We start from the raw sequence: 25,489 nt of genomic DNA, 5'->3' as shown, positions 1-25,489 counted from the left end.
GAACAAATTATTTCTTCCTTCATGTTTCTTGTCTGGTAAAAGGGCTTCTTACTCCGTACAGCAGGGGGTGGATGGCTGTATGGTTAGCGTGTGCGCGTTGTATCATTAAGGCTATATGTGACAAGGAGTAGAGTCGCTTGTCCAACCTCGTGGGTTTTTACCGGGTCCTCCAGTTTCCTCCCACTGCTAAAGACCCCTACGCGCAAGCAAATTATTGAAATAAAATAGAACCATATGTTAGTCCAGAAATAACCTTGATTGTGTCAAGTGGACATTAAACCCCATTTCTCTCTTTCTCTCTCCTGGCTAATGAATCCATGCCTTACTCCATGAGCCACCATGGCTCTTTAATTGATTTGTCCTTGAGAATATCAAAGTAGGCCTACATATTTGGATTGTAAAAGGTATGATAACAAGATATATTACTAGATATTTTTTAAAACTATGTCTCAAGAAAACACTAAAAGTTAAAGTGCAAGATATTTCTGTATAGAAAAAAAAAATATTGAGATATCGAGTCAGGTATATTTTTTTTAAATTATGTGTGACGATTGGCGAGAAAATACAAAAGTACGAAATATTTCTGTCTAATTGACAAAAGTATACGATTCTATAGATACCCTATGCCTAATTGACTGTAACAAATAGACTACTGGATGTTCAACAATAAACTGTTGTACACATGTAGTTTATCAGTTGAAATATCTTCCAGTCATACAACAATAACTCACAATATTCAATCATTTATCAAATATTTCCCTTTGACAGAAACTTTTTAAGGTTATTATTTATGGCCGTATTTAATAGTGAAGTGTTAATATGTCATCCTATAGTTGTCAAAGAAGTAAGACGTCTTTCACACCATAAATAACTCACGTTTATTGAACTTTATGTTGTTGAATTGAATACCAAAAGTATAACTTTAAGATCAAAAAATTTAAAGCACTTCAGCCATCTTGGATATATTATTATTTATGGTGTTGATTTGATCTTATTAGAACCTCATGTTATATTTTTTTTATTTTGTATTAGAAAGAGCGAGAGAAAAATGGGGTTTAATGTCCACAAGACATTTCAATAACTCGTTTGCGCTGAAAGGTCTTTAGCAGTGATAGGAAACCAGAGGACCCAGAGAAAGCCCCTGAGGTTGGACAAGCGACCCTACTCCTGGTCACATACAAGCAAGGAATCAAAACCACACCAGTTGACTCAATCACACATTCAGTTGGGTTTGATGCATCTGAGAGTTGCATGAGAGGGGAACATATCTAGTGATTCAGTCTCATATTGCAGGGCTGACCGTAAAAGTACCTAGTCATTTGGATGGGACAAAAACGAATCTCCACTGTGTAAACATTGACATGCACATCAAAGAACCCTTGGCAGTTGGAAATCGAAACAAGAGTAGACAAAAATGCCACTGTACAAGCAAAATTCTCCTACATGTATATCACATTACACACATACATGTACATGTAACCATAGTGATAAGTACGACCATACTATGAGCCAGAAATTAGCCAGCTTGGAATTGTGAAGTTGTATCAAATATCAAAGTCTGTCAATTGATGGGCAATTGTCCGAAGAAGTATCATGCCAGATTTCATGTCAATCAAAACTTGAATTGATGAAGCATTAGTCTATTTTTTTATGAACTTCACACCAAGAGCAAGAATGTACAGTTTCTGGTTAGGCGGGTTGGATGGCCGAATGGCTAGTGTGTGTGCATTGTATCATATTCATAAGGTCTGTCATTGAGTCAACTGGCATGGTTTTGATTCCCCGGGTGTACCTGACAAGGAGTAGGGTCACCTGCCCAACCTCGTGGGTTTTCTCCAGGTCCTCGGGTTTCCTCCTCTCCTTTGCCCAAGCGAATTACTGAAATAAAATTGAACCATATATTAGTCCCGAAATGACCTAGTTTGTGTGAGCTGACCTTAAATCTCTCTCTCTGTCTCTCTCTCTATCCCCCCTCTCTCTCTCTCTCTTCTTTCTCTCACTCTCTCTCTTTCGGTTCATATGTTTGTCTCCAACTACACCATGATTCTTTATTTCTAGGCCTGTTTTGTGATAATCTGTGTCTGACAGTGTCTGTGACAGGTGCCTTATTTCCAGGCTTGGTCCATCCATCATTTATGGCAAGGTTTGGGGGAATCTGTGTGAAACATTTTGGGTCTGTGGTGTTTTTTTACGGCAAGAGTTCCACAAGATATCAATTTTTTTTTATTTATTTATTTATTTTTTTAAATTTCTTCTCAGATAATAGGATAAACTATCAATGTTCCAGCAAAATAAATGGAAAACTGCAAACGCCCCCCAAACCTTGCCATGTCTACCATCCATTATATTTGTTTGTTTTGTTTTATTTCAGAACAGCTGTAAAGGTCAAGTATTGTTAGATAAAGTATTTCTTCATCTCAATATTCACGAGAAAGATTATTTTGGATTAAGATTTGTGGATCAAGCTGGTCAGACGGTAATTATCAAACTATTTGTTCATTTCTCAGTGAATAGCTCTTTTTTTTTTTATGTACAATATTTTATTTTCAGAAAAGGATTGAGGAACAGGCTAGGCCTATTATTATCTCTCTCTCCTATTATTCACATTTTGTGTGATAAAACTAATTATTAAGAATACCAATCTGATTGAAATACAGATCTATATTTCGTTACGTTTTTTTTATACTTTCGATGGCCTACACTACATGAAGATCTGACCGGTTGTACTGGAAGGTATCGTCAGGGGTTGTACGAGCAACTTTTGACCCTATGACGTCAGACATTGATTAATCAATCAGCGTTGATGTTGTTTTGTGGTTTACCCACAGTTCCGTGCATCACACGCCAAGAACTCATCGTAACAGACCGCTTCATTGGCTAATCCCTCACTTCAACCAGAACGCCAGTAATATAACAGCTCTTCCAGATCCTAGTGTAGTAAAGACAACTAAAACGAAATTTTTTAAGAATAAAAATAGGATTCAGGATCTGTGTTTTAATGAAATTGTGGTGCATTGGCCGAGAAAGTTCATACAGATTTTCCTGGCAGGTTGTCAGTGATGCAGGACGGAGGGCCTGACACGGACAGCTGTCTAGTCGTTCGGATGGGACGAAAAACCGAGGTCTTGTGTACATTGGTGTGTACGTAAAAGATCCCTTGGCAGAGTAGGCCATAGTGCAGCTGCCCGGTCTTGCAGGTAAAAAAAACCCATGGAAGTTCGGATTCGATATACATGTATGTATATCTCCAGGCAAAATTTCCCTCCTAGCACACTGTATGTACATGTACATTGTATACCTCTCTTCATTAGCCCAGGTGGAGCAGAACAGTAGGATGTTAAACCCCATTTCACTGATTTCGTATAGTGAATTTAAAATAAATATATCATGTAGCATGTTTCTATGTAAATATAGTTGGTTACAGTATATGAATAAGCATATCTGTTTCCGTTTTATTTTTAGACAGTATAAACACTAGTGTTTTTCTATACATCTTGAGTATGTTATGTCGATTTATCGCTCTATAAATGAGCATGTTATTATTAATAATACCAAAGTTAGCAGAACGGAATCTGAGTTTGTGTCATTACCCTCTCAAGTATGTCTGGGGGGCTAGTCATGTTTAATTGTAGTTTAGATACGAATGTGTGTAATAAGAGAAGATATAACCCTATTAAAATATATTTTATTATAGTTTATAATATACATCTACACACTATGTATTGTAATAATACCGTTACTTGAGTCAGGATATATCAGACTTCTTTATGTATATCTCACACGTTACAACCACCAACCATGACTCAATAAAACTCTCATAGATATACTTTAGATATTTGCGCATTTTTATAGGTTTTTTTTTTTTTCCATTATTAAAAAGGGCTTACACAGTCTAGACACAATACAATTTTATTTTTAAAAGAAAAGAGAAATTGGGTTAAGGTTTGGTTTATTTTTTGTCTGTATTAACATTTAAACATACATTATGCAAGAGCTAAATCTGCCAATGGCAGATCTTTCTTTAGGCCTAAAATTTTATCAAGATTATTAATTAGACATTAATTAACTTATCCAGACCATAATCAACTCTCGATGGCATCGCTAGCCTGCGATATTTACTGCTGCCCGACTTCCATTTATAATTTAATCATAAAATGGATGATCAAGACTATGTTTTTTATCGTACCGACTTTAGTAATAATGATCGAGGCTAGGCCGAAATTTCAATCGCTTAATTCTCGGTTCATAGTAGATCAATTTGACTGAAATTTTCAGCAAATTGCCTTTACATTATCTAGTTTTTAACTATTATAGTGAGAACTGCCAGCTTTTGATCTCCCATAATGTATGTTTAAAGAAGTTAAACCTGTTTGATTTACATGTATGTCAAAATAAAGTATAGAATTGGTTGATCTGATTAAAATTTTGTTTAGAAATAAAAAGAGTCAACTGGCGTGGTTTCGATTGCCCGGTTGTACGGTTGTACATTACAAGGAGTAGGGTCGTCTGACTGTCCAACCTTGTGGGTTTTCTCCGGGTCCTCCGACTGCTAAAGACCCCTACGTGCAAGCGATTTATAGAAATAAATGTTAGTCCTGAAATGACCTGGTTTGTGTTGAGTGGACATTAATCTCTCTCTCTCTCTCTCTCTCTCTCTCTCTCTCTCTCTCTCTCTTATGTGAAAATGTCTCCAGTAGTAATTATTATTGTTGTATATTATTAGCATTGGTTGGAACCTACCAAATCTTTATCCAGTCAACTCAAAGGTAAATTATAACTAACTTATCCTCAGCTATTATTATTATTGCATGGACTCCTGACATACTCCTTGAATCAATGAATTAATGCACATTTCAATGCATGCGTCTAGTTGAGATACTCTGTCCATCTCTTGAAGCATTCTGTTCCCATCTGTTGATTACCCAAAACCCACCTTCATGTAGTCAAGGTATATATAAAGCGCACATATGAAGTTTACCGGTATGTGCAATAGTGTTATGCAGTACAGTATTATACACATGTATTGTCATAACCAGGTGGTTTGTGAATTGGGGTTTAAATGAATTTATGATGACCAACTTTGATGATACAGTCATTAATGCAGTTAACTGAGATGGTGCTAATACAGTTAACTGGGATTGAGCATTAAATCAGCCAATACAGTTATCTGTGATGGTGCAAAAGAAAATCCTTCTGGTTCCTGGTTGGAGCCATGGTGGCTAAGTGAGTAAGGCACTAGCTTGCTATTCTTATGTTGGCGGAGAAAGTTCCCTTTGATTTTCCAGAGTAGTAGGACATTAAACCCCTTTTAATTTCATTTCCTGTTCCTAGCTGCATGAATTATTTCAATAATGTATTTTGAGCATTTTAAGTACTATTTAGAAATTTATATCTTTATTAAGATAGAGCCATATCATTCTTCATTGTGCAAACTGTTTAAACAGCATTTATTAATTAAACACATTAAAATAAACACAAGAGTGCTATGGAAAATCGTGACAAGGAGTAGGGTCACCTGTCCAACCTCGTGGGTTTTCTCCAGGTCCTCTGGTTTCCTCACGCTACTAAAGACCCCTACGCACAAGTGAATTATTGAAATAAAATTAAACCATATATTAGTCCCAAAATGACCTAGTTTGTGTCGAGTTGACGTTAAACCCCATTTCTTTCTCTCTATGTATTTTTAATCGGAGCTGCATTTCTACAGTGATTCTCTTGTCGTCTTCTTGTGCTTGAAACTTTGTAGAAACGTAGCTCTGATGAAATTTATTTTTATTCAGTTTTAAATTTGGAGAATTTTGATTGAATTGTTACATTATATTTTGTGCATTAGATTTCACCATTCTAGTATTATGCATCTTCTATTGTTTCAGCATGCTCTCTTCCTTTCACATTTTATTTTGGTGTCAAATTTTACGCAGCAGATCCGTGTAAATTACGGGAAGAAATTACCAGGTAGGAAATAAAAGCAATTAATTTACCTGTAATAATCAGGTAGGGTATAAATAAAACCAATCAATATACCTGAAATAAACAGGTAGAAATATAAAAAATTACCTGAAATAAACAGGTAGGAATATAAACAATTAATTTACCTGAAATAACCAGGTACAAGTAGGGAATACATCCAATTAATTTACCTCAAATAACCAGGTAGGGAATACAACCAATTAATTTAACTCAAATAACCAGGTAGGAATATAAATAATTTACCTCAAATAACCAGGTAGGACTATAAACAATTTACCTCAAATAACCAGGTAGGGAATACAACCAATTATATAATTTACCTAAAATAACCAGGTAGGGAATACAACCAATTGATTTACCTAAAAAAAACAAAACAGGTAGGAATATAAACATTTAATTTACCTGAAATAAACCAGGTAGAGAATACAACAAATTAATTCACCTGAAATAACCAGTTGAATAAAATCATTATTGTTTTGATAAGATGAATCATGTCTAGTTCTGATTTTATTCACAACCTAGCTGTATATATACGGTAAAAGGGACATTAAAACTAATTTTCATCCCGTTTCATTTTCAATACGGGGGATTGCATGGCTGAATAGTTAGCATGTGTGCCCTGTATCATAAGGTCTGTCATTGATTCAACTGGCGTGGTTTCGATTCCACGATTGTATGTGACAAGGAGTAAGGTTGCCTGTCCAACCTCGGGGGGTTTTCTCCGGTTTCCTCCCACTGCTAAAGACCACTACACGCAAGAGAATTATTGAAATAAAATTGAACCATATGTTAGTCCTGAAATGACCTAATTTGTGTCAAGTGGATGTTAAACTCCATTTCTCTCCCTTCATTTTCAAAACTTCTTTTGTCCAAATGGACAAATGAAAAAAAATGTGTAAGAAAACAATCTTTTAAATTTTCTGTTTATCCACCAATTACACAGATTTTTTGAAGGTTTTTCCCTTCAGATTTTTTTATTTAATTTTTTTTTTATTACAGATATTTATTTTTTCTTCAAGTCAAACGAGATATACTTCAAGGGAGATTACCTGTTACTTACGATGAAGCCAAAGAACTCTGTGCTTACGCCGTTCAATGTAAGAAAGATTATGTATTTTTCACGCCTTAATGGACACTTGAAGAAAATCGTAGAATTAGGACACACTAATTTGATGTTTTGTTCTTCGGGGACACCTGTAAAAATGTTCCTTCTTATTTCTTTGGGAAAAAGACCAATTTAAAAAGGGGGATGGATAGCACGTGCGCACTGTATGGTAAGGTCTGTCATTGAGTCAACTGGTGCAGTTTCAATTCCGTGGTTGTACGTGACAAGGAGTAAGGTCGCCTGTCCAACCTCTGGGGTTTTCTCCGGGTTCTCCAGTTTCCTCCCACTGCTAAAGACCCCTACGCATAAGCGAATTATTGAAAAAAAATGGAACCATGTGTTACCCCCGAAATGACGTTTGTGTCGAGTGGCCGTTAAACCCCAATCTTCTCTCTCTCGCTAATTTAAAGCCTAAAAGTACAGGCCCCAAGTTCACAAAGCATTCTCAGACTTAAGTTAAAGATAGGTTGATATCCAGATATTTCTGCCAAATAAAAGGAGGTTTTGATTAAGAAAATAATTTGTTATATTTTATAGCTGAATTGGGCGACTTCGATCCGAATCGTTACACGTCTGGATATATTTCTGAGTTCAGATTTTTACCCAATCAGACTGAAGAACTGGAAGATGAACTGGCAGCCTTACATAAACGATTAGTGTAGGTACCTTGTTTATCATGTTCAGGGGGTGGGATGGTCGAATGGTTTAACACATGCACTTTAGATCATAAGGTCTGTCATTGAGGGGGGGTTGGATGGCGAAATGGTTAGCGTGCGCATGCTCTATCATAAAGTCTGTCATTGAGTCGACTGGCGTGGTTTCGAATCCCTGGTTGTACGTGACAAGGAGTAGGGTCGCCTGTTCAACCTCGTGGGTTTTCTCCGGGTCCTCCGGTTTCCCTCCCACTACTAAAGACCCCTACGCGCAAGCGAGTTATTGAAATAAAATTAAACCATATGTTAGTTCTGAAAAGACCTAGTTTGTGTCGAGTGGACGTTAAACCCCATTTCTCTCTCTCTCTCTCTCTCTCTCTCTCTCTCTCTCTCTCTCTGTTATTGAAACAAGTGATGTGGTTTCGATTCTTAGCTTCTATGTGACGTTGGAGTAGGATTGCCTGTCCAACCTTGTGGGTTTTTTCCAGATCCTCCCACCGCTAATTGAACCATATGTTAGTCCCCAAATTACTCAGTTTGCGTCCAGGATGGTATGACATAACAAGGTGCAGTTGACAATTGGTATTTGATGAAGAGTAGGTTGAACTGCCACTGTCTGGGCAAAATTCCCTCATAGCACAGTACATTACATACATGTATTGGGTGGGGGGGGGGGATGTCTGAATGGTTAGCGCAAGCTCGTTGTATCATAAGGTCTGTCATTGAGTCAACTGGCGTGGCTTCAATTCCCGGGTTGTACGTGACAAGGAGTAGGATCGCTTGTCCTACCTCGTGGGTTTGCTCCGGTTTCCTCCCACTGCTAAAGACCCCTGCGCGCAAGCGAATTATTGAAATAAAATTGAACCATATGTTTGTCCTGAAATAACCTTATTGTGTCGAATGGACGTAAACACCCCCCCCCCCTCTCTCTCTCTCTGATAGTATTGTGAAACATAATCTAGATATATTTTTGTTTGTAGAGGTCAGGTACCTGCTATAGCTGAATATCGTTATCTAGAGAAAGCTAAATGGTTAGAAATGTACGGAGTAGATCTACATCCAGTTTTGGTAAGTGGGGGGTGGGGTGGCCGAATGGTTAGTGTGTATGCGTTGTATCATAAGGTCTGTCATTGAGGCAACTTGCGTGGTTTCGATTCCCTGGTTGTACATGTATGTGGCCAGGAGTAGGGTCACATGTCTAACCTCATGGGTTTTCTCTGGATCCTCCAGTTTCCTGTCAAAGAAGGGTTTTGATCCTGATGTAGACTGAGAAGGTACCTTGTCAGTGGTGCACTCAGAAGGGCCTGTTAAGAAAATAAGTTCAGAAAACCGAGGCCCTGTTTTTATATTGACTTGAACTTTAAAGAAACCATGACAGTTGAATTTGGATGACGAGGAGGCAGCAACGCTCTGGTCCGAACATGAACAGAGATGGGAACGACTTGCTACTTGACTTGAAATATTTATTGCGACTAACACTCAGCAGTTGTGGCGACTCACAACTTGAAAAGGCTTAGGACTTTAGTCGCGAAAAGGGGGCATAACTTTAACTCACCTTATTTGCTGACTCGACTCAGACTCAAGGTGCCGCTACTTGGGACTCGACTCAGACTCAAGGTGCCGCTACTTGGGACTCGACTCAGACTCAAGGTGCCGCTACTTGGGACTCGTCTCGGACTCAAAGGGCCGCAACTTATGATTCGACTCGGACTCGAGGTCCCGTGTTTTGTTCCCACCTCTTGTACACCCATCTTCAATAGTCCTGTTGGTACAGGAATTTAATTTCATATAAGCTCAAAATCACTTTTGAAGATTGTAGATTTATTATGATCTTGTTTTTCTATTTTACAGGGAGAGAAAAGTTTGGAGTATTTTTTAGGTTTAACACCAACTGGTATTGTAGTATTTAAAAATAAAGCTAAGATTGGGAATTATTTCTGGTAAGTAATGATGACCTGGAAATAATCAACATTTTAACTTTGTGTCGGATATTTATTTTAAACTAGCGGATGATCCAGCGCTGCATAGGTTGTGCCTTTAACTCTGAAACTAGAAGTGGTAGGCCAACGGCACCAGGCCTATGTTACTGCCCGGTCCAAGCTACCCCTATGCACCAAATTTTAGCCTTAGGACAGTGCTAGCTTAGCCGCCAATCCAGAACAGACATACAAACAAACAAACAAACGACGATCACACACTTTAATATAGATATTATTAAAGCTGGGGGGTCGGATGGCCAAATGATTAGCACGTGTGCGCTGTATCATAAGGTCTGTCATTGAGTCAACTGGCGTGGTTTCGATTCCCCGGTTGTACCCGACAAGGAGTAGGGTCGCCTGTCCAACCTCATGGGTTTTCTCCTCACACTGCTAAAGACCCCGACGCGCAAGCAAAATATTGAAATAAAATTGAACCATGTGTTAGTCCCGAAATGGCCTAGTTTGTTTTGAGTGGACGTTAAAACCCATTTAAGCTCAGTGAGTAAGACTCTCGCTCGCTAACTAGAAGATCTCAGCTTCACTCCCAGTGTTGTGAGAGAAAGATCTTCAAGAGGACCTGCCAAGGACAGTGTCTAGTCGTTCGAATGGGATGAAAAACCAAGGTCCTTTCGACAGCTGGAATTAGGATTAAGAGTAGGCTGTAGCACCATTGTTCGGGCAAAATTTTCCTCACAGCACACTGTATGGCGTATGTCTGTCTTCATTAGCCCAGTTGGTGCAGAACAGTAGGACGTTAAACCCCATTTCATTTTGTTTCACTTTTGGATGGATTTTGTAATCTTGCGGGTAGGAGATATCCAATTAGAGTTTTTCATCCTTTTCTATACGTCTGTTTCAGGCCAAGAATTTCAAAAGTTACATTTAAAGGAAAAGTTTTTATAATCAAAGTACGAGATAAAAGTGTAAGTGTTTTATGATAATAGTTTTTACCAACGATGTTTATAATAGTTTTTACCAACGCTGTTTATAATAGTTTTTACCAACGATGTTTATAATAGTTTTTACCAACGTTATGTATAATAGTTTTTACCAACGTTGTTTATAATAGTTTTTACCAACGCTACTTATAATTATTTTTACCAACTCTATTTATAATAGTTTTTACCACCACTATTTATTATATTTTTTTCCAACTCTATTTTTATAGCCAGTATTACGATCCTAACCTTAGCTTAGATTGGGGGAGGCGTGGATGACCGAATGGTTAGCGCGTGCGGCTATTATCATAAGGTCTGTCATTGAGTCAACTGACGTGGTTTTGATTCCACAGTTGTATGTGACAAGGAATAGGGTCGTCTGTCCAACCTCGTGGACGTTAATCCCCATTTATCTCTCTCTCTCTCTCTCTCTCTCTCTCTCTCTCTCTCTCTCTCTCTCTCTCTCTCTCTCTCTCTTAACTTAGATTGAGTCAGATTAAAGAGATACCAACTATATCGTTGTAAATACTTAAAAAAAATTGTAGTTTGCAAGCAAGCCTGGAAATAAGGCACCTGTCACTGACAGTGTCAGACACAGATTCAGGCTTTGTCAGGCACAAAACCTCTGGTGCCTGTCATTTTGTCCGGCAGTGTTTTTTTGTTTTTTATTGATATTATTAATACATGTCCGGCACTAAGTTGAAAATGTCAGGTACAATTTCATTAGTGCCTGACATTTTGTCAGGTACATCTAAAACCGTTGTTTCCAGGCCTGTTTGCAAGGGATTCAAAAATCCCCTCCAATGGTCAATTGTGCAGGGCTTGAGAGCCAGGAATAGTGTCTAGTCGTTTGGATAGAACAAAAACAACACCTAGACCTAGCAGATGGGATTAAAAAGAAAGCAAGCGGAAATGCTGCTGTCCGTCAAACCAATATTTTACTGCATGGTGTATGATCTTCTTCATTAGCCCATTTGTTATTTCTATGTTTGTGGAAGTGGAACCACAGTGGCTCAGTGAGTAAGTTGCTGGCTCATTAACCAAGAGTTCTCAGGTTTTATCACGGATATTCAAGCGTGATTTCCCCTTGTCAGTGGTGCAGGATGAAGGGCCTGACAAATATCGCGATCTAGTCATTCGGATGAGATGAAAAACCTGAGGTCCCGTGTACAGATTGGCGTGAACTTAAAAGAACGCATGAGTTGGAAATCAAAATAAATAGTAGACTTTAGTGCCACTGTCTGGGCAAGATTCCCTTCATAGCAGACTGTATGATTGTCTCATTAGCCCAGTCGTTGCAGAAAAGTAGGATGTTAAACCTCATTTCATTTATTTTTGTAGAACGATGAACATAGTTACGCTTTTGAACTACAAACGAAATCAGCCTGTAAACATTTATGGAAATGTTGTGTGGAGCATCACGCGTTCTTCAGGTATTTAATGTAGATCATCACGTTATAATTGTGTTTTATACTTACCTTTCATCATAACTATAAAATATGAAATTATTGATATCTGTATATTCATATAGCAACTGTTTCCATGGTGATATGATGTAGTTATTGTGTGAGGAAAAATAGAACAAGCCTTTATAAAAAGATAAGATAATCTCTTTTGGGGGGGGGGGGTAGTGTTAAACTCTTAGAGGACATTCTCTAGTCTCTATAAGAGTTACTAAGAAAACTTACACACCTCCAGGATAAACCTCTCATAGAAACTATTGATGTTTTACACACCTCCATGATAAACCTCTCATAGATACTATTGTTATTTTATAATTTCATGTTTTATTGTTAATAAGATGTCACAATTTTGTTTTTGCTTTTTATATGACTAATATTCATGACCAACATTATAAATTCATTCAATCCTATTCAGGCACTAGAGCAGTAGCAGGCAGCACTTTTTGGGGGGTTGTCCTTTTGATTAACTGAATGGACAATAAGTTGCTTTTCTGTTAGAACAAGTAATTTTAATTTCATTTGGAAACACTGCTTTTTTTCCCCTACGCACAAGCGAATTATTGAAATAAAATAGAACTATATGTTAGTCCAAAAATGACCTAGTTTGTGTCGAGTGGATGTTAAACCCCATTTCATCGCTCTCTCTCTCTCCTCCCCCCTTATATAAAACCTTATTCCATTCTTTACTTGACCGGGAACTGATCTCCAAGCGATACTCGTCTCTGTTGTTCTTGGGGAGAACACTCTTTCTTAAAAGCCTAAGGCTCCGTCAATTCAAGTGAAATATATATGTTCCTTGGACAATTGCACATTGATTGACGTACTTCGAATTTCGAGATGTCACTCTTTCGAAGATGGCGGTGATGACGTCGTCATCGGTTCCTGGTCCTTATAGTTTTATTATACTTGGTTCTTTCATTGGCTTGAGTCAAATTAAAATTATGGCCTCTTTGTTCCTGGGCCCTTATTCACGAAAACTTAAACTAAGATATAATCGAAATTTTAAGAAATACTGCAATTCGATTGGCTGACCAATATGCAAATTGTATATATGCAAATTGATTTTACTAGTCAGCCCATCGAATTGCAGTATTTCTTAAAATTTTGATTGTATCTTAGTTTAAGTTTTCGTGAATAAGGGCCCAGGTCAATATAGATTTATCATACCTGCTTCTGTCTTTGACCCGAGTCAACTCTTAAATTATGGTGTCTTGTTCCTGGTCAATTTAAATTTATTATACCTGTTTCTTTCATTGGCTTGAGTCGACTCTTGAATTATGGCGTTGTGCTCGGTTCCTATTATACAGTGGACTCTGTCACATCCGATGTCTGTTCACTCCGGATTGCTGTGACATCCGACATGATTTTCATGTCCCGATTTATTTCCTTATTACTTCAGCCAAAAAATCGCTGGTAAATCCGGATTCTGTATGTTCCGGATTACGACATCAATCAGCCGTCCCGTCACATAATTTCCATTGAATCGACACCGTATAATCCGTACTTCAAACGGTGGGTGTGAAGCATCCAATTATCGGTGAGATTAAAACTCAATGTGTGTGAAGCCAGAAAAGATTAACATACAATCACCAATCAATTATCGGTGAGATTAAAACTCGCAAGCACCGGTCTGCGTTGATTACTTTGATAATGTTATAAATTCTCTGTTGATTATTTTACAATTTATAATCTCTTGTAAGAGTGCGCTTGGTATTTGATTTTAGTTACTCATGTCAAATACCGCGACATTAAACACTTTGCACAGATTAAGCTCAGTATCCCGACATGCTGTGTGATCCGAAATATTGTAACGATCCCGTACGATGCCGGATGTGACAGAGTCCACTGTACCTGCTTCTGTCTTTGTCTTGGGTCAACTCTCGATCTATGCGTTAAAGAATATAGAAATATAAGATCTATAAAATGATTTACGTAGACAATTAGTCCTATTTTATAATGGAGTAGTCATGATATGATTTTTTATTAATTAATTGCTTTAATTAATGAGATTCTTATTATTTTACAGTTTTGTTAAATTTTATACTAATGAAAGATAATCATTAAATATTAATTATTTTATTTTGTGATCTAATTTTAATTGTTTTATTTTGTGATCTAATTTTTCTGTTTTTCACCTCCTTTAGTCACTGTTTGTTATTAATTATATAATGAACAGCTAAAGAAACTTATACAAAAAAGAAATTGGTTATGACATTTGAAAACTCGCTCGCTAGCCTGGAGGTCGGGTGTTCGATCCCTGCATTGGCTGAGAAAGTTCGTCCAGATTTTCTGGCGTGGTTCTCCCTTGTCAGTGATGCAGGACGGATGGCCTGACAAGGACAGCTGTCTAGTCGTTCGGATGGGATGGAAAACTGAGGTCCCGTGTACACGTAAAAGATCCCTTGGCAGTTGGAATTCGATATAAGAGTAGGCCGTAGTGCCGCTGTCTGGGCAAAATTTCCCTCATAGCACACTGTATGGCGTATGCCCGTCTTCATTAGCCCAGGTTAGGAGCAGAAAAGTAGGACGTTAAACTCCATTTCATTTCATTTAATACAAATATAGCCAGAAATTGCCTGGGCAAAGAGTTGTTAAAATTGTAACATCTCGTTACTTCATGGTCGTTGAAATAACCTGTCTTCATTAGCCCATTTTGTGCAGAAAAGTCAGACTTCAAACCTCATTTCATTCATTCATTCAAACTTTCTCACTTTTGAGTTTTCGTTGTTAGTTTCTTTAGCTGTTTATTATAGTATTTATCTATAAAACATCCTGTGTATATATATATATATATCTATATATCTACGTAGACTGACACGAGTTCACGATGGTTCAAATACAACTAAAATATTTAGTCTGGGTTCTAAACATCGCTACAGGTAAGATCAGCATGCTTCGTCATCTTCTACTCCATACCTGGAAATTAGGTACACCTGACAAAATATCTTCTACTCCATACCTGGAAATTAGGTACACCTGACTTAATATCAGGCGCTAATGTACTAGTAACTGACAAATATCAGGCACTAATAAACTAGTAACTGACAAAATATCAGGCACTAATGCTTATAATCTGATTTTTTGATTTTTCCGTTTGATTCCATTATAATAGGGCGTGGATTGTTATAATGTTGAATACAGTAGCTTTTGTTCATATTTTAAACGGAAACACAGATGCAGCCGTGGCGAAATTCTCCTTATTTGACAAATACTTTCTTATATTAAAGATACATTATGTAAGACTTAGATCAAGAGCTAACCATTCTTGCTATAATAGCTCAAAAATAGATAATGTAAAATGAAAATATAATTCAGATTACTTCATTCTGAGCAAAGTTATAACTATTTGTAATTTTGACAAGATGTGTGCATTATGGTAACCAGGACACTGGTATATTCAAGACTTTGCCTTGTTTTCCCATTCTTAATTGGCGACCCGTTCTAATCTAGTTAAAATCTTGATTATCCGATGCCATTGAGAGTTGATTATAGTCTGGATAAGTTAATAAATGTCTAATTAATAGTTTAGATAACATTTCAGGCCTAAAGAAATACCTGCAGTAGGCAGATTTAACTCTTGCATAATGTATGTTTAAATTTTTACAACATGCCTGCTTACTGTTTATTAGTGTTGGCCTTTCTTAAAACTATTATTCAATTCACCATTCAATTCTGTAACGGTGGAATACTATAAACGTTGTCTATTTTAGTGGTAGGACAGAACGACAGGCCCAAGCAGATCAACTTACCCATAATACATCACAAAGCGTTATACGTGTTGCTAGCAGACGACAACAGAGAAGAATAAATTCTGATACCAGATTAAATGGTGAATATTTTTATATTCATACTTGAATTGATAGAAATAAACCCCGAACATGTCTGTTTAAGGTGGCTCGGTTACTATAGCGATTGCTTACTAACCAGAAGGCTCCGGGTTCAATTCTGGTGGAGGGATTTGGGTGGTCTAGTCGTTTAACACGTGCATATGAAATCACAAGATCTGTCATTGAGTCAGGTGACTTTGTTTTGATTACCCAGAGTATGTGACAGCTAATAATAATAATATACCACAGCTAATAATAATAGTATACGGTCAGTGACGGTGGGGGAGTGGAGAGATCTAGGTCACCCTATACATTGGTGTGTAACTATCTGCTACATCCATGAGATGGGGGGAGGGGGATCTAGGTCCCACTAAACATTGGTGTGTGACTATCTGCTACATCCCTGAGATGGGGGGAGGGGGATCTAGGTTCCACTAAACATTGGTGTGTGACTGTCAGCTACATCACTGAAACGGAGGGGGGGGGGGTCTGTCTTACACATAGGTGTGTGGCAATCTGCTTCTTCCCCGAGATGGGGGGTTGGATGGCTGAATGGTTAGCGTGCGCGCGCTGTATCATAAAGTCTTGTCATTGAGTCAACTGGCGTGGTTTCGAATCCCTGGTTGTACGTGACAAGTAGTAGGGTCGCCTGTCCAACCTCATGGGCTTTCTCTGGGTCTTCCAGTTTCCTCCCACAGCAAGTGTGCAAGTGAATTATTGAAATAAAATTGAGCCATATGTTAATCCCGAAATGCCCTAGTTTGTGTCAAGTGAATGTTAAACCCCATTTCTCTCACTCTCCCAATTCTGGTGTTGGCAAAGAAAGTACCTGAAGATTTTCCAACCTAGTTTCACCTTCTCATTGGTGCTGAACATAGAACCTAATCATTGGTGCAGGACATGTAGGGCCTAATCATTGGTGCAGGACATAGAGCCTAATCATGGACATAGGGCCTAATCATTGGTGCAGGACATAGGGCCTAATCATGGACATAGAGCCTAACCATTGGTGCAGGACATAGGACCTAATCATTGGTGCAGGACACATAAATCCTAATCATTGGTGCAGGACATTAGGGCTGGCATGGCGTATGCCAGTCTTCATTAGCCCAGTCAGAACAGAACAGTAGGACGTTAAACCACATTTTATTTTATTTATATTTATGACTGAGTAGTCGAACATTAGGGTTGTATATCATTGTTACTCATAGATTGAACCATCTGATGAGTTGCAGAAGAATCATGTAGACTAGGACATTTCGTCCTGTTAACATGCGAACCCAATCAAAAGTATAGTACAACGTACTCTATTCTAGATCGAACAGCAATCAAGCACCTCTAATGGGAAATTTCCATTTTAGGCCAACTATTTAATGTTTTGCTGTTGTTGATATACTTGTAGATAATTCTAATAGAATACAGATAACTGATGGTGGTCATGTTACCATGGTGATGGCACCAGAACCTGTCAGAGCGTAAGTTTCTTTAAAGTAAAAATAATAATTGTGTCTCTGTTTGAATTGCTGCAAAAATGTTCAAATTTGTAGGCCTGTGCTCTGCAGTTTGGATGGGATGATAAGAAATGAAATCTGGATTATTCTTGTTTTTTTCTCTTTAATTATTTTCTCAGGCCCCGTCATAGAAGTTTACCAGAATTACAAGGGACAGAATCACCCAGGAGTACGAGATCAGCACCCTGGGAAAATAACCATGAAGGGTAGGTGTAGTGAAATGAATTTCACATTTCAAGTCATTTTTCATTTTTCGGAAATATTTTTTCTAAAGAGTAAAAAATCAAAATATCAATTATAGATAATCACAGGTTCCTTTCAATCTGATTGAAATAACTTTTTCATTCAAATTAATCCTTGCTGAATTGTATTTCAATCCATACTAATATTTGTGACTGTCGCCTGTTTGTCTATCTGTCTGTTCAGATTTGGCGGCTACACTAGCGCTGTCCCGATGCTAAAATTTGATGTATAGGGGTAGCTCGGATTGAGGAGTAACATGAGCTAGACGTTGTTAGATTTCCGGTTTCTTAGTTATACTACTTTCAACCCGTACAGCGCATGATCGTCTGTTAGTGGTAGTTAATCACATGTTGGATTGCAATGACAGCCATTGATGACGTTGGCTTGTATTGAACGGAGTGGAACCATTTTTTGACTGATATTTCTTTTACAGATTGAACTTTCACAATATTATAGTTTGCTCATCGTCAACAAAAGGCTTGATTTCGATTTTTAATTCTGTACATCTTTTCAAGCCCTTCACGTAGTACCCCGTATATTTCAGCACTAATTTTGATTTGGTACTGACCCAGCTTCAGAGCCTATCAGATTCCTCGATCATTCCTAAAATGTCTACCTGTGATAATCAAGGATCCGTGGAGGTCGCCATGTTTGATTTGAGTGTGTTTGTGTCGCAACCTCTGACTGGATGCTACTGTTCATGTGTTTGCGGTAAAGGGAGATGATTTGGCTATAAGTTTGGGAATTGCAAAGCAATGTAGCAACGACTAGGTGGTGTAAAATTTGTGGTTGTTGATTTAAGAACTTGTAGTTTTCTAGGAATGAGGCTTTAACAACTTTCTTGTCAAGTTATTTTATTTGGGTTTATAAGCGGCATATACCATGTCAGAAATATATTCCTTAAAAAATAATGTTCATTTTAATGAAGGAGGATTTGGATAGCATGCACTTTAGATCATAAGGTATGTCATTGAGTCAAGTGGTGTTGTTTCAATTCCACCTTTGTATGTGACAAGTAGCAGTGTTGCCTTTCCAACCTCGTGGGTTTTCTCCACGTCCTCCAGTTTCCTCCCATTGCTAATAAAGACCCCTGTGCACAAGCGAATTATTGAAATAAAGTCGACCCATATGTTAGTCCCGAAATGACCTAGTTTGTGTTGAGTGGTCATTAAACCCCATTTCTCTCTCTCTCCCTCTTTTAATGAAAATTGTTGAGATCAAGTATTATCTCATTTCATAAATATTATCAAATTTAATCTTTCAGGGGTTTGTACACAACTGGTAATTCCCCGATCTCAGCTCGTAGTGATAAAATGTTTTTTCCTCGACATAACCGTGGCGTGTCGGGTAGTGACAGTGAAAGTGGGGTCAGCCACAGGAGAAAGTAAGTAACACTTTCTTACTTAATAGAGTAATGGAAAGCCACGGTGGCTAAGTGGTTAAGACACTGGCTCACTAGCCTGGAGGTCGCATGTTCACTCCCGGTGTTGATCGATAAACTTCATCATGAATTTCCGGCGTGTTTTCCCTTGTCAGTGGTACAGGGCAGAGGGCCTGACAAGGACAACTGCCTAATCGTTTGGATGGTATGAAAAATCTCCATAACTAGGAATGATATTAACACAAGGTACAATTTTATGGATACACAATTACTGAGTTTAATACTAAGTAACATTTTGACAAGGATACTCTTGTCTTTATCAAGCAAACATCGCATTGTATTAAACTCAGTAGTTGTGCATCCATAAAATTAGATGTTGAGTTCGACCGAGTTACTAATTATGAATGCCTATCTCTAGACCCAGGTATAATACTGTTAGTATGTTTTATTTCAGATATTTTCCGTCCAGTCGTAAAGGTTCTGATGGTGAAAGTGATGTCTCTATTCCAAGAAGAAGAAGGTAGGAAATATAATAATATACAATCTATAAAATATAAGTTTAACTTTTGGTTGGCCAAAACTCAGTGCCAGATTGACCTATAGGCTTGACTAGGGACCGTGACCAAGGTACGTGCTCTGCATTCTTAAACACCGGTTGGCATCCTCGGCTTCGGTCGGTGGAAGCGGTCGCTTAACACTAAGAATAACAACCACCTTTAGTTGTGAGGGTCAGGGATTGAGAGGGGCCTCATAAGCACCTGACACTGCATTTGTCTGCCTTTTTACCAATTATCTGTTCTCTTTGAAGACTGGGGACTGGGTGGGCGATTGGTCTAACGCATACACTGTACATCGTATGGTCTGTTACTGAGTGGTGCAGTTTTGATCCCACACTTGTATGTGACACAATCTGATTAAAATACAGATCTATATTTCATTTCGTTTTTTTATACTTTCGATGGCCTTCACTACATGAAGATCTGACCGGTTGTACTGAGAGGTCGCATCAGGGGTCATACATGCAGCCTTTGACTCTATGATTAACCAATCAGCTCTGACGTTACTAGTTGAATACCCACAGTTCTGTGCACTTGCCGCAACAAGCCGTTTCACTGGCTAATCCCTCACATCAGCCAGAACACAGGTTATATAACAACTCATCCAGATCCTACATGTAGTTCAGTAAAAACAAGTAAAACGAATGTTGAACTATAAAAAATGAAACGAAAAATAAGATCTGAAAAAAGAATGTGACAAAGAATAGGCTCGCCTGCCTACTGTCATGTGTTCTCGCTGGGTTTCCTATGCCCCTTTGTAATATTGATGCATTAATCTATTAGTTTTAATTTGAAGCCAAAGAAGAATATTTGCATAAATTTAATGTTATGGTTTATCTTTCAGACGAGAAGGTTTAGATAGCGGTAGTGAATCCGACGTTTCGTATCGTTTCGCTCTACAGAACCGTAGAAACAGAAACTCAAACGATAATATATTACAGGATCGTTCAGAACTTCCACCCATGTAAGTTTCTTTACATAATAGTTTCTCATATCAATACATTAAAATTGTAGGATTATTTAGTTACCATAGAAACTGGTTACCATACACTGTAATCCAGGTATCATTATAATCTTGTGTATCTAGTACTAATTTCTTTCACATTCGTTTAAAGATACATTATGTAAGCTTTAGATAAAGAGCTGGCCATTCTTGCTATAATAGTTCGAAAATAGATAATGTAAAATGACAATAGAGAAAATTTCATTCAAATTACTCTATTGCAAGCGAAGATATTAGCCTTTGAAGGTTTGACAGACGTGTGCAAGAATTTCAACCACCGTACTGGTTGATCGAAGCTAAGTCTCGGTTCTCCATATTTGAAGTATTGCTGAACCATTCTAATCTATTTAATATCGGAGAAATCTGAAGCCATCGAGAGTTGATTAAGGCCTGGATCAGTTAATTAATGTCTAATTAATACTTTAGAAAACATTTCAAGCCTAAAGAAAGACCTGCAATAGGCAGATTTAGCTCTTGCATAATGCATGTTTAATATCAAATCTCTGTTTAAAAATCATTTAAAATCACCAAAAATCATGTAATTTGTACTTAGGCAACACAAATAAAATAAGTTGTTTCTCGGGCACCTCCCGCACGCAAAATTCGTTGCGTATGCGGCCTATTCATTAGTCTTGATGAAAAATAAAAAATATGAAACGCCCGCCCGAACATCGATAAGCAAGTCATAAAAAGAATATGCCGCATGTATCTACATGCCCCATACGTGAATATCCATTCAAATGTATTAAACTGATTCAGATGCAAACGCTCATTTACGGGTCTTTTTTATTGATATCGAAAGAACCTCCATTTTTGTATCACGTGATTTTAATTACCTCCCCTTGTGAACTAGAATTTGATTCGTGTTAAACACCGAAAGTCATTGACAACAATGCAATGTATTTCAATCATTCGATCTTAATCGGCTCATTTTTGCCGGCTTCAGTCGGTCCACGTTTGAAAAAATCCTACTTATAAAACAATGAATCGTAGAACAGGTTAATTATTATAACTTGTGGCTACGAATACGATACGATGATAGTCACCATACCTTAGTCAGAATCTGGGTCATTAGCACATTTAACGGTAGTTTTGATAATCTGGAAAATAATAATTGGATTACACATTTGATGGTTTTACTGACCAGTTGTTAATTAAATTTAAATAGTCATTCGATATAAACCCAAGATAGAACACTGAATATCCTGAGAAACACACCGAATATCCTGAGAAACAGTCATTTCCCGAATCCCGATGACACGTGACATGCATTGGTTGGAATTAGGTCAATCATTATAAACCAGCGATACTAGATTTAGATCTAAGTGATGATTATTTTTGATACACATGCTGACAGAGGCTTACTCTTTAAAATATTGTCGTTATTATGGACGTCTATTAATAGTCGTACGGAATTTTATTTTAAACCAATTTTAATTATGGTTGTCACCATTACCATTAGTAAGCTACATTACGTGAATTAAATATGGAAAATTATTTTCCTTTCAGTCAGTGTTCGGTGTTTGAGTAGACTTGATTTTTGGGTTTATGTTCTAAGTATGTATAATATATAACTGAAAGCAAAACCGTAGACGAGTAATGACTTTCTCATTAAAAAATAAAAAAAAAATAAAAATACAAGGCCGCCCTCCCGCCCCATCAATTTTCAACAATAGCCAAATTTTATTTTGCACCATCCTCTAGCCAGAAATGAGGTAAAAAAAAAAATAACCCACCCTCCCCCCCTATAGTTTCAGCTGTCAGTTGCCCGAGAAACAAGACATTTATTTTGTGTAGCCTTATGTCCAGTTGGCCATTCAATTTTGATAATGAGTGTCCAATTTACAAGTGTTGAATTTCTCAATCACTGTTATAAAAAAAACAACCCAATTGAAAATTGATATATAATGATTCATTTTTGAACAGTGGTCAGGAAATTAAATACTTGTAAATTGGACACTCATTATCAAAATTAATCAGTCAGCTTTAAACTGGACACAAGTACAAATTAGATGATTTTTGGTGATTATAAATGATTATTACGAATTTTTAAACAAAGATTTGATATTAAACAAATGTGAAAGAAATTAGTGCTAGATACACAAGATTAATGATACCTGGGTTACAGTGATAGTTTCTCATGTCAATGCATTTAAGATGTGGCATTATTTAGTTACACCATGGACCTTATAATACATGGACTGGCAACGGCTTAATAACCAAACCTGAGATGTGTGCCGCGCTGTAATTTGAGACACTCACGGTAATTTGAGACGTGTCAATCACGACCAAACGAAAGTTGTTAATGAGTTAAGTCCCTTCGCGGCGTCTGTAGTTACCTGGCATGCGTACTGCTCCATTATGAGTATAATGGCTTCCAACACCTATAAATAAATCTGCGAGCCGTCGGATGGTTATATTTTATTGAATAATATGCCAATAAAATTAAACTTATTTTAAACAAAATTTCTCACTTTTTCTATCTAAAGAAACTGGGCAAAACTTTGGGGTAATTTGGGTCAAATCAAATACAGGTTTATTCATGATTGTTGAACAGTACATGCATTGGTACTTGAAAATATCACAAAACAAAATAATTTTTTAAAAATGTTAATATTTGTTTTAAAAATAAGAATTTTGCCCAGTACAGTAGATAAGATATCAAAGTTTATGGAGAAACGGATCATCAATTCCAAAAAAAAAATAAAATCTTTCACAGATTGAAAGCAAAAATAAATTCACATATTTTCTCATAAAATTGTCCAAAGTGTTATTTTCGTTGTTTTTAGGAAGTAATTAATTATATTTCACTTTTTTAAAAATCGATGATTTTTTTTCCAAACAATGCCTTAGATTCACGTGTATCAGAATTATGTCAGGAAAATATGAAATAATAAATAGATTTTGATTGAAAGCAAAAATCCCGACTCATGTTTTCGATTGTTCATATAACAACAAACAATGGCGACGTCTTTGTTTCGGAGATGCAGTCTACGTGTACTTTGAAGATGGTAATTATAAAGTTGTTTAAAATAAAATGTATACATATATGCACCGGAAATTATAGTTAATGACTTATCTTGTCAAACAAAAATTTATTTAAGCAGTTTTTGTTAAATTCTGGACACAAAACGGAACGATGAAAACGAGTGATTATAGCTAATTAGCGAAGACATTGAGTAATATCGCTATTGGCTTCTCTTGTGTTTTCTCGCGCGAAGTCTCGCGCGGCAGACATTTAGCGATATTGCTTCTCGTAACCAGTCCATGTATTATAAGGTCCATGGTTACACCGCCACAGTTCATCTAGAATTTTCCAGACTGATCTTGATGTAGAATTTTTATTATTAGATTATTAAACATGACCGTTTATTTTATAGGTTGTTTCCATTTGCTGATAAAGAAAATCGTCCAAATGGGTAAGATAATAAAACTGTGTAATGTAGTACTATGCAACGCTGGTTAGATGTGGAAAGCCCACATGCCAAAAACTCCCCACAGCTGACGTGTGACGCATGCTCTATTCTCTGCTACAAGTTTTAGTAGTCTTGTGATGATCTAGTTTTGTCTCTGGTTATATTTGTAATTCTCTTCTTTTTGCTGGGGATCACGTGGCTAAGTGGGTAAGACACTAGCTCGCTAGCCTGGAGGTCGGGTGTTCGATCCCTGCATTGGCCGAGAAAGTTCATCCAGATTTTCCGGCGTGGTTCTCCCTTGTCAGTGATGCAGGACGGAGGGGCTGACAAGGAAAGCTGTCTAGTCGTTCGGATGGGACGAAAAACCGAGGTCCCGTGTACACATTGGCGTGCACGTAAAAGATCCCTTGGCAGTTGGAATTCGATATAAGAGTAGGCCGTAGTGCCGCTGTCCGGGCAAAATTTCCCTCATAGCACACTGTATGGCGTATGCCCGTCTTCATTAGCCCAGGTTAGGAGCAGAACAGTAGGACGTTAAACTCCATTTCATTTCATTTCATTTCTTCTTTTTGCTAGGACTCCTGTGTATTGTCTCCTTACTATCTCAGTAGTTAAGACGTTTATCTACCAGGAGCAACAATGCAACAGTTTGTTTTAACATTTCATATCAAGCACTGGATACATAGGTTACAAGCTTAGGTTACATTACAACACTTAAAGTATACATGTCTTTCCCTCCACCAACTAATTTGCTGAACGAGTTTACTGACGAAACGACTACATCATATGGCTCCCCTACAACTTAACGGGGCATTCTGAATCCAGATGGTGTCTCTTGAATCTCTCCAAGAATCTACATAGTGCCTAAAGACCTAAATAAGTCTTATAACATTGACGGTGTCCTTGAGACAGCTCTGTCAAATATTTAATTCCAATGTTATAAGTACAGTAAGATTTGGGGGGTTGGATGGCTGAATGGTTAGCGTGCGCGCGCTGTATCATAAAGTCTGTCATTGAGTCGACTGGCGTGGTTTCGAATCCCCGGTTGTACGTGACAAGGAGTAGGGTCGCCTGTCCAACCTCATCAGTTTTCTCCGGGTCCTCCGGTTTCCTCCCACTGCTAAAGACCCCTACGCGCAAGTGAATTATGTAAATAAAATTAAACCATAAGTTAGTCCCGTAATGACCTAGATAGTGTCAGTGGACGTTAAACCTCATCTCTCTCTCTCTCTCTCTCTCTCTACAGTAAGATTTATTGTATGAATCACTTTTACGGTGTATGTTATGATTTAGGTCCCATCTCGAGGTCAATCTGTTTAAAATACAGATCTATATTTCATTTCGTTTTTTTATACTTTCGATGGCCTCTACTACATGAAAAGATCTGACCAGTTGTTGAGGGATTTCGGGTCAGAGGTTATACAAGCGGCTTTTTACCTATAA

The 25,489-nt window shown here is 37.5% G+C and overlaps 1 protein-coding gene across 1 annotated transcript in view; it reads left to right on the top strand.

Moving 5' to 3' along the window:
* The first annotated feature begins 4,746 nt into the window (after window positions 1-4,746).
* Window positions 4,747-25,489, top strand: part of LOC126817088 (uncharacterized protein DDB_G0283357) — a 36,953-nt gene continuing 16,210 nt past the window's right edge. The window contains exons 1-15 of the mRNA XM_050543886.2: window positions 4,747-4,766; window positions 6,970-7,067; window positions 7,613-7,733; window positions 8,709-8,796; window positions 9,580-9,668; window positions 10,567-10,630; window positions 11,987-12,078; window positions 14,919-14,987; window positions 15,819-15,937; window positions 17,338-17,410; window positions 17,566-17,652; window positions 18,954-19,073; window positions 19,525-19,590; window positions 20,472-20,591; window positions 24,011-24,049. Coding sequence (XP_050399843.1) covers window positions 8,767-8,796; window positions 9,580-9,668; window positions 10,567-10,630; window positions 11,987-12,078; window positions 14,919-14,987; window positions 15,819-15,937; window positions 17,338-17,410; window positions 17,566-17,652; window positions 18,954-19,073; window positions 19,525-19,590; window positions 20,472-20,591; window positions 24,011-24,049 — 968 coding nt within the window. The 5' untranslated portion in view covers window positions 4,747-4,766; window positions 6,970-7,067; window positions 7,613-7,733; window positions 8,709-8,766. The remainder of the gene's footprint in view (window positions 4,767-6,969; window positions 7,068-7,612; window positions 7,734-8,708; window positions 8,797-9,579; window positions 9,669-10,566; window positions 10,631-11,986; window positions 12,079-14,918; window positions 14,988-15,818; window positions 15,938-17,337; window positions 17,411-17,565; window positions 17,653-18,953; window positions 19,074-19,524; window positions 19,591-20,471; window positions 20,592-24,010; window positions 24,050-25,489) is intronic.

Source organism: Patella vulgata, chromosome 4, assembly GCF_932274485.2.
Source record: "Patella vulgata chromosome 4, xgPatVulg1.2, whole genome shotgun sequence".
Lineage (NCBI taxonomy): Eukaryota > Metazoa > Mollusca > Gastropoda > Patellidae > Patella > Patella vulgata.
The sequence above is the reverse complement of the archived record's forward strand: the minus strand, read 5'-3'. Positions and strand labels throughout refer to the sequence as shown.